Source organism: Nothoprocta perdicaria, unplaced genomic scaffold (genome assembly GCF_003342845.1).
Source record: "Nothoprocta perdicaria isolate Ctin4 unplaced genomic scaffold, notPer1 scaffold_3, whole genome shotgun sequence".
NCBI lineage: Eukaryota > Metazoa > Chordata > Aves > Tinamiformes > Tinamidae > Nothoprocta > Nothoprocta perdicaria.
In genome coordinates this window covers 8563922-8573744 of record NW_020455532.1, presented here as the reverse complement: position 1 = coordinate 8573744, position 9823 = coordinate 8563922, and the positions used below count along the sequence as shown (strand labels likewise).

General features: G+C 57.9%; 1 protein-coding gene across 2 annotated transcripts in view; it reads left to right on the top strand.

Moving 5' to 3' along the window:
- Positions 1–6664: 6664 nt before the first annotated feature.
- Positions 6665–9823, top strand: part of ADA (adenosine deaminase) — a 22960-nt gene continuing 19801 nt past the window's right edge. Inside the window, exon 1 of one of the 2 annotated variants that reach the window (XM_026042171.1) lies at positions 6665–6900. In XM_026042171.1, the coding sequence (XP_025897956.1) occupies positions 6847–6900 (54 nt within the window). In that variant the 5' untranslated portion in view covers positions 6665–6846. Of the gene's footprint in view, positions 6901–9539; positions 9603–9823 lie in introns of those variants that run through there. The other variant, XM_026042172.1, reaches the window with a different exon arrangement.

The following is a 9823-nucleotide window of genomic DNA, read 5'->3' as shown; positions in this document are numbered from 1 at the left end:
GGCTGCCGCCTGCGCACACGGAGCCCCCGCGCCGGCCGGCCGGGACCGCGACACGGGCGCGTTGCAAAGGGCAGGGCCCGAGTGCAGGGCACTGAGCGGGGCTCCCGGGCGCCGCCGGGCGCAGCGCAGCCGCCCGGGCGACCACGGGCGCAGCGGCTGCAGGGGGCTGCGCTCGGCCGAGCCGCGCCGGAGCCACCGGGGCCCCACCGGCTGCAGGGGACCGCGGCCTTCCTCCAGGTGCCCGCCCTGACTTCTAGTGAAGGCCACGTGCAAGCCGCACCACGAAGGCTGCATGGGGCATAGCAGGGGTTTGGGATGCCGAGGATGAGCAGAGGTTTGGGATGCTGAGGTGTGACCGCTGCTGGGAACCGGCGCCTGTGGTTGAGCAGGCTGTGCTCTGCCCTGCACCTCCGCGTCCAGGATTGCTGCTCTTCCACCTCTCCTCTAGCCCTGTGTGATGATGATGATGCTATTCATTCCTCCTCCTTGCTCTCCCCTTTATGCCACCTTCAATGCTCACAGGCAGTTTTCCTCCACCCTCGGCCCTGCTGCGGACTGTCCTAACAAGCATTGCAGCAGCTGTGTCGTCTCCAGCTCCAAATACAGATTTCTCAACATCCCCTTGTGACCAGTTCAGGGCAGCCAGCAAAAGCGCCTGCTCCACAGCCCAGCCGTGGCAGCCCCGGGCTTATTWTCCAAGACAGAAACCAACCTGTGGTCCTGCTTCCCTCCCCAGCTCCAGGAGGAGGGTCTCAGAGCAGAGGGGACCTGTAACCCTAGCATATAGTTTGTACAAGTCCATCTCATAGAGGGGTGGCTTGAAGGCTCTGTGGTGACACGTGGCTTCTGCGGRGACCTGGCCAGCTCATGCACACACTGAGGGTCTTCTCTGAACAAGTGCAAGCCCCGGGCACCTATTCCAAGCCCCTCTTGTCTCCCAACTCGCTTCCCTTGCTGGGATGGGCAGATCTGCCGGGAGGGAGCCCAGCTCCCCTCCCGCCGCCGAAYGCCGGCCCTGGAAACATCTGCAAGGAAATAGCTGGAGGTATTGAAAGGGAAGGCAGGAAACGCTCAAGGTTTTTTTTTTCTTATTCTTCTTTTTCTTTTTTTTTTCTTTTCTCTCTAAATATAATAACACTAATGCTGTTTGTAAAATTAAAAATAGAAATCTAGAGAACCTGCCTTTTTCCTGTTTGCTTTGAGCTCTTGCTTTCCCGCCTGTCTCTGCATCCTGGGGATCTGTGTGAAAAATAGACGCAGCAGAGAAGATCTCAAGGGCAYGCAGAGCAAACCCAGCCGGGTTTGGCACCTGTTCCCGCTTCTCCAAGCAGGGCTCTGCCCCCCACGCTGCCCGGGGAGCTTGGCCGGCCTGCACGGAGCCGGAGGGGACAGGGCTGCCACCCTGCCTGGCACCGTCACCGCGGGGATGTGCTCTGCCATGGGACCGAGCTCGGGCCCCCGGGGAGCTGGATGTTCTCTAGGTGTCTGTGGGCGCGTGGCCGTGTTTCTGCACCATCCACCTCCCAGGACAGCTTCACCCCCTGGCTGTGCCACCTGAGCCATGCGGTTCAACCGACAGTGTGACCTGACACCTGACCATGGCCAAGGAAGAGTGCTCTTGATGGCAAATAAAAACCTCCCTGTGCCCATGAAGCGGGAACCTGGTGCACATCACTCCACTATTCCCTGCACGTGCTGGTTCCCAGACCTCTGAGCAGCCCCCGGGAGGATTTTGCTGCCAGTCTCCCATGAGCTCTGCAGGGAGGAATACCACATTCAGTATTTGCACCCACCAATCCACCTCCCAAGAGGCTGATGGATTTGCGGTCCCGTTGGCAGCACTGAGCTGAAGCGACACACACAGAGCTCGAGAGCAGAGCTCGGGAGCCAGCTCCATGCCCATCTGCCCAGGAGGAAGATGTTTGAATAGCAGCAAAGCAGCCAGGGATATAAGGTCTGAGCCATTTGTCCGGGGGGTGATCCTGCACCCCGGGTCAGTGTGTTCTCCTGCCTGCTGCAGGTGTTTAGATGAAAGGCTACAYGCTCGTTTTTCAGCAAACTGGGCTATGCGTGCCTTGGACGGAGGCTGCTGTCTGATTTATTACAGCCTCGGCTCTAGGTGTCCTGGGAGAGTAAGTCCTGGCAGAGGATGAGAGGCGAGCGTGTGTGCGGACGGGTTGGAGCGAACAAAACGCAGCATTGTAGTAGGGCGGCCTGGCACGCGCCGGAGCCGGCAGCGGGGGGATGAATGAGTGCTCGGCCCGCGCCGCATTCCTTCGTCCTCGCCGTCCCCTCTYGCTCCGGAGCGCAGGGCGGGCCGGCTGCCCGGCACGCTCCGGCTGCCTCTGCAGCCGCAAGGCAGACAAAGCCGGAGCGGGGAGCAGAGCCGGCGGCTGCAGGGAGCACCGGGAGAGGGACCTGCCCTCTGCGCCACCCTCTGCGAGCGCCTCCTCCAAAAAGGGTGTTTTTTGCAGGCATGGTTTTCTGTGCACGGGGGGGACAGCTATCAGATCCATCTCAGGTTCTTCTCCGAACAGCCTTTCCTTCAGCTAGCTGGAAATGGGGTGTTCAAGATGTCATTGGACTCTTTCAGGTCACCCCCTGCRCCACTTCACATCAGAAAGCCAGATCTCTGGTGTCGGTAGGAAACTCGCAGTTTTTAATCAGATGTGATACGATTTCAAAAACAACTCGCCATGCAAGGAGCCTCCCCGAGTTTCCTTCCCCGCCTCCACCTGCTTTCCTGGGCCTGGCATCAGCCTTGGGCACTGGGCAGCCAGCCCAGCCCTCCTGGRGCTGCCCTCTCCCTCGGGGATGCCGCGGCTCTGCAGGGCCTGGGTGTCGTGTCTCTTAGCAGCATTGGGGCCTTTTCAGAAGCAGCTTATCAGCGGGTTCAAGCAGGCAGGGCACTGATGTGCACTCGTGGCCGTGACTCACTCTGTGCCGGCAGATACCGCAGCGCTGCCCCGCGCTCACCGCCTGCTCTCCTCACCGTGCTCCCGTGCCCCGCTCCAGCCCTGCTCAGCCTGCACGGGCTCTGTGCAGGACGGCTGGGACCCTGTCCCCGACGGGCTCTGGCCTGCAGCTTGACATGGCTCTAGGTTACTGGGCTAACCATCTATTGATGATGGACCTACAGCCCGTTGCTGTGAGCTCCTCCCCATCGGAATGCATTTTATTTGCACAGCCCTTCTGTAGATCTAGCAGCACRCTTGTCCCTGATACAGAGCCGGGCAGCTGAGTCACAGGGACACACACTGCTTCCCACTCTCCCCTCCTCTCAGTCCTGCTGTTGACCCAGCAGATTATCCCATCCTGCAAGCAGGGGTTTTCATGATAACTGAGGGAGGGGAAATGGCCTTTGCTTGCAGGCTTCTGCTGGAGGAGAAAATAATCACACGAGAAGTATTTTAGCCCTAATTTGTATATTCAGATTTTCATCTCTTCTGGGGCCTAAGGTGATGAATCAGATGTTCCCAGGGGAGGTGGCAAGTGTTTTTGCTCAGTGACCATTGCACGTRGATCAGGTTCCTCCAGCTCGTCTTCTCCCTCAGTTTAACTGGGGCACGCACCCTTGTTTCGCCCCCATTCTTGCTGAGCAGGACGAGCTGAGAAGTCAGCTCATGGTGCCAAGCAGTGACTTGYTGGATGAGCAGCTTGCTCCTCCATGGCCAGCCCTGGAGCCTGCACTGGTGCAGCCCACGCCGGCGCGCAGGGCTCTGCTTCCCTCTCGTGGCAGGTCTGCACCAGCGTGCAAGTCTCCGACATCCCAGGTGAAAGGGCTGGATATTTCCCCTATCCACTCGTGTCCTTGGTTTCCGTGCCTTGGCCACCCCCAGCTCTCCCCTGCCCATGCAAACCCGTGGCAGGGCAGCCCCACRCCTGCCCCATGGGGCACTGCAGGGCCCACGGGGGTTTGCTTGGTGCAGTCACCCGTTCACCACAACCTCGCTGTGCTCAGAGGTGCTTGGAGCTGAGCACGCCTCTGCATGCAGAGCTCGCTCCCTTTGCTCAGCACCATCCCCAGGTATTTACCTTTTGCTTTTAAGTGAAGCCTTTCTGCTGCCACCAGGGAAAAACTTATTATAGGCAGACTTACATCACGCCTGGGGAATGACTGGAAATGAAGCCAACTCACTAGAGACAGCTGTCTAAAAGTTGAAGCTGTTTTCTCCCCAATAATCTGTTTTCAATTTCTCCTGCAGCCCTTTGAGCCAAGAACAGAACAAAACAAGAGCTCCAGGAGATCCTATAGAATATTAACTGGGCCAGGGCCCTGGATTAGATGAATTAAAGCGTCTCCAGAAATTTCCAGAAATTTCCACCAGGCCGGACAATTTAGGGTGCCGCTCTCCTTCTCGGATCCTAAATCAGAGCATGAAAACAGCTCCTGCACCACCCMGGACTGCTCATGGGCAGTAGGGAGGAACGATGCCAGGCGGTATCAGCCATCTGAGSTACCACACATGGTGTCAGTATATCTGGGGGAGAGAACAGATCTCCTTGACTGCAGCATCACCCCTAGGGCACGGTCCTACCACTCAGTAGATCAGATCACCTGGAGAGAAAGAGAGGGCAGGCTGAGGGCAGATGATCTCCTATGGCCTCGAGCCCCCTTGACCACTGGGCGTAACTGCCCCAGGCCACAGGGACTCACCACGCTCTGTGTCAGCATCATGGTGGCCGAAGCCCATGCCACCCGCTGCTCCCCGCTCAGCCTGTCCCCATCCCCATGGAGCCCGTCCATGTTCCTAATGCTCTTCTGGGAGCTTTGTCCCCTCTGAGCACAGAGCAGGGCCTGGCCCTGGCCCTGCGGTGGGGACGACAGCCCTATGTCAAAGCGCCCTTGCAACGAAGGGCCAAGAATGCCCTTACCCCCCCAAAATTGCAAAGATCTTGCAGTATCTGTCCACGGTGGCCTCCTTCCTTCTCCCTTTGGCCGCACTATGGGCGGTGGGAAGTGAGCACAGCACCAGCCTGAGACACGCTGTCCTCAGCTCAACCGTGTCCTCCGGCAGCCCGGGGAGACACGTGGCCTGTAATCCAGTTGCAGGTGGGGCGGCCGCGCATGGAGGCAGCTTGGTCCCCRCGGGACATGTGTGACCATAGCTGGTCCCACCACCACCTTCCCGGGTGAGGAGTGACTTGTGCTGCCAACAGACCGCCAGGCAGGTCCAGCTGCCCATGGCCACCAGACACGTGTGTCCAAAGCTCCCAGGGACAGGTCAAGCTACACAACCTAGGCCTGGCAGCACAACTGCACCTTCTGGGTGTGGGACAAGGTGTGAAGCGAGGCCAGAGGAGCCCGCGTGGGAGCTGGAGGCTGGAATTGTGCTCCAGACCCCGCGGCCGCCCCGGGAACGGCGAGGTGTCCAAATAGCTTCACRCCCTTGGCTTACAGGAAGCTCAGCTGCTGTTTGCTCGAGTATTTCCTAAGCAAAAGCCCTGCCAGGAGGGATGTGTGGGGGAGTGTGTGTTCTGGGTAGGATATGGCACGTTTCCCTCTGCTCCACCCCATCCTGAGAGCAATRGGTTGCAATGGGAGCAATGGGTTGCTTCTCCCTGGTGAGCTGGCCTGGACYGGCTAGTCCAGCTCTGGGAGGCTCAGCTAGGTCTAAGCAAGGCTCCAGCACCAGGAAGACTACCTTCTAGCTCCATCCTGGACACTTGCGTCTCCTAAAGAGGCTTCTACTTGCAGGACAACCATGCCAAAAGCCCTCAGAAGCACCACATTGCCCTGTGGTCTCCTGCTGCCTTATCTCCGGCCCTCTTCAGGCTGCCTCTSGCTGATAACTCGTGCCCCGAAAACGTGAGCAGGGGCATCATCCTGGCGAGGTTCYTGTCTTAGCTGCTGTGGCTGGTTCTGACTTCTCCAAGCTCCTTCTCCCAGCAGCACCGACGTGAGAGGGAAAGGGCTGCTGCTGCTGGAAGCATGGAGCCAGCTCTSATGGGAGCCCCGCTCTGATTTTGTGCTTGTGTCACACTTGGCTTTTAATTTGCCACCTTGACTTTAGGAGAGTGAAACAGGCCACAAGGGAAGTACAAACTTATGAAGCAGGTTCTGCAGAACCCTTCCCACAGCCTGCYCATGCCGTGCCCCTGCAGGAGGTGAGCTGGCTGCCTCCAAGGTGATCACCTTCAAGGACCACCTGCATTATCCTGAGGTCCTGCAGGCCCCAGAGCAGCCTGAAGCTCCTCTAGCACATTTCAAGCTTGTCCATAACGGGTTAACACCTTAGCACGGCCTAACAGACAGTGCTGAATCAGGACCTTAGCCCTCGGTGTTAGCATCTTAATCCGGTTAGGGGATCGGCACGGCAGGCGCACAGTGACCTACATCGCTTGCTGACGGCTACATCCTGAGATGCCGCTGAGAGCAGGACACCTGGGCCACCAGCACGCTGTGATCCAGCCCAGTGCACACCAGCACTTCCTCTATTTGTCTCAGAAATACCCCAAAATGAGAAAATGCAGCCKGTTCACAAGGCAGACCTGACAGGGCACTAACGAGCCTTAATGGCGCTGACCAGGCTCACCTGGGTCACAGTGTCACAGACCCCACACACCTGCCCATGGCCCAGGAGCTCTATTTAAGCTCAGCCTGGTTCAGTTGCCTCTTGCTTTGACTGTGTTGGAGGAGTGCTGCTCTCTAGCTTGGTCATGACTATGGGTTTGTCTGGCTGTTGCTGGGCCTGACCTGCAGATGGGCTTCCTGGTTTGATCTTGGACCTGCCTCATCACTGTGAGCCTGCCTGGTGGTCAGGACTCTAGGCTGACCCTTGCTGTGGGGCTGGGGCCTGGCTGGTGAGGCTCCTGTCCACCCAGCCATGTTACTGCCATATTTCCATGCTCTCCCATCCCAAGAGAGCTGATGACAATCCGCATCTGGACAATCCTTGGGTAGGTACTCTTTGGGTTTTTCTGCTACAGAGATTAACGTGTTTTTTTTGTGCAGGCTGATGTTGTGCTAGTGGCTTGAGGGCTGTGGATTCTTTTGGAGCAGTGCTTGGAGATGGCATCAGGTGCTAGCACCCATTCAGGTCTTCTGGTTGCTCTGGGTGATGTCCAGGCAGTCATAGGCCCTTTGGGAAGGTACGTGACTAGTAGGCAATGGTTGGCTTAGTGCCCTGGGTGCTCCGGCTAGACAAGTCCTTCAGGAAGGAAGGATCCCTGGATCAGCCCCTCTGGCCTCCTGCATATGAACTAGTGCTRGAGGCAGGGAGGACAGTCCCAGCCAAAGCAGGGACAAGTGGGTGCTGTGGACTGGGTGCTCCAGTCCTGCTCCTCTGACAAGGAGCACAGTGGCCATATCCTGTCCATGGTCTGCATCTCCTCATGCATGGAGGACTTTTGGGGCTGTAAGAGCCTTATTTAGCATATGGCTGCATTTCAGCTCAAACCACAGGCAGTCTGTGCTCCTTAGCATGGATTCCTGCTCTTCTAGAGCTTTCTGGGCTGTGCAGATGCAGTGTTTTCAGCAGGAAAATGTTGATTTCATAAACAGTACAGCAGTCATAGCAACCACCTGATTAAGGCAGTGATAAAGATGGATAAACTGGCTCAGGATCAGGCTAATGAAAATCAGCCTGACCTCAAACCTCATTTCTAAGGCTCTGCAAGAGCTGCATGCTCTACAGGGCAAGCTCAGTGTTGGTCTTCTAGGAAGAGATGAGTCTGTAGAGCACATATGGTTGCTCAGCAGATAGACAAGTCTTGCTGTACCCCTCCCCAGCCTGGAGATTGGCTCTTTTGACCTGCACTAACAACTTTTTTTTTTTTTTTTTTTTTTTTTGGTAGGAAGCAACCTATGTGTTATTTTTACCCTAAAATTTCTTTAAATGCAAATGAAGACCCTGAGTTGTTCCTTCTGGTGTAATGGCATCTCTTCCAAGAGGCTGTGCCTGCAGCAGGGCACTAAAACCCACCACGTGCTCCCAGCAGGGCTGTTGTGGTCAGGGAAAGGTGGGTTTTGTTTGTGTATTTAGGGAGATGTTAAAGGATGCCCAAGAGGTGAAAGGTTTGAGAGCCAGAGTTCACCTTGYTGCATGGACCCTGGTTTCCCTCCCTGTGGCTAACTTGCATGTTCACATGTTTGGTTTCTGCCCAGGAAATCTTGCATTTAGGTAAAAATCCCTTATGAAGTTTTGGAAAGCTGGAAAATGTCTTGCAGTTGYTGACCCTGCTGGGATTTCTTAAGCTAACAGGAGCAGCACCGCAGACCTGGCAAATACCACACTGGGCCACCCCACCCCAGCCCTGCTGGGAACGTGTGGTGGCTTTTAGTGCCTCACATCCCCCTGCCGCTCCGGAGCTGCTCGCTGCTCCGGGCCCTTCCGTGGCACCTTTCCCTCTCCCGGAGGCACGGGCTGGCGGCGTGCCGAAGGTCTCCCCATCCCCGGCCTGGCTGATCCCTGCACGAGGCTCTTGCAAACCCTGTCCCTCTCTGCTGTAAACACAGCTGGGGCAGGAGAAGAGGAAACCTCCTTTTCCAACCATTTGTGGTAGCGCTCCTGCATGCRGGCCAGACCGTTTGCTTTGCTTACATACCAGCAGGAGCAATAATAATGTTTTACATCGATACTGTGGCTTCCATCCCTGGGGCTCGCTGCAGGCCAAGGCCTGGGCTAGGGCTCTCCTTGGGCGAGCAGGTGGATTTGAGCCTTGCAGAACAGGCTGATGGGCCCTGCGGCTACCACAGAAATGTTGCTGTCACATCAGTGCCYTCTGGGTGCTTTGGGTCTTATCTCCATTTGACTACATGACTCCCAGATGCTTGTTCTGCAGAGCACCTTATGATTCATAGTGCAGATCTGCTCTCAACTGTTGGTGAGGCTGAAGGAGCAGCCTTCTCCATGGAGGTTGCTCTGAGCATCCCCGAGCACCTTCATGTGACAGGACACCCCCTGCTCACACAGTGCCCTGGGGATCGTGTGTTTTGTAGGAATAGCTCAGGCTGAGCTGGGGCTGTCCCCTTACCCCAAGGATGCAGGAATAAAATTCAGGAGGGTCTTGGTGGTCCCATTCATGTGGTGGGACTGCATGTGGGACTGTGGGGCCTGGAGCTTTGCAGGGTTGGGAGGGGAGGGAACGGAGCACCCAGGTCAGGGAAAGAACAAACCAAACCCTGTGCTGGGATTGCAGGAGCTAAAAGCAGGTGTGTGAGGGACTAAAGGAGATGCAAAGCCATGTGTGAAACACATGCCCTGCGAGCAGGGCAAGCGCTGAGGGGGATGCCGGATCCTCAACTTCAACAACTAAATCCATTTTCGGTTATGAAGGCATTGCTGTGCGACTCGGCACCGCAGGCAAATTCCGCGCGCGTGTGCCAGACCTGCGAGCGCGGCTATTATTTTATCGCGCTCACATTGTCCCTTGATGTTATCTGCGGAGGGGCCACCCCGCATTCCCGCCGGCGCTTGGCGGGTTTGGAGCTGGGCAGCGCGGGGCAGGAGCGGCGCTGGGCGGGCCCGGGGCGGCGCTCGGGGCTGCCGGGCCGCGCGGCTCCCTCCCCGGGGCGGAGCGGGAGCCGCGGGAGCAGCGCGGAGAGCTTGGAGCGCGGGAGCAGCATGGAGCGCGGGCCGCGCGGCTTCGGGGACCCCAAGGTGAGGCTGCGGGGCTCCCCCGACGGCGGGAAGCGGGACGCGGCCCGTGTCCCCGGCGGGGCTGGCGGCTGCCCCGAGAGCGCGCTCCGTTCTAGGGCCGGCTCCGGAGCCGCGCGGGCACGTGCGGGAGCCCTGGGGGCGTCCCCTGCACCCCGCACACCTGCACCGCGCGTGTCCCGGCACCCGGAGCTCTCTGTGCACCCTTAGTGTCCCCTGCACCC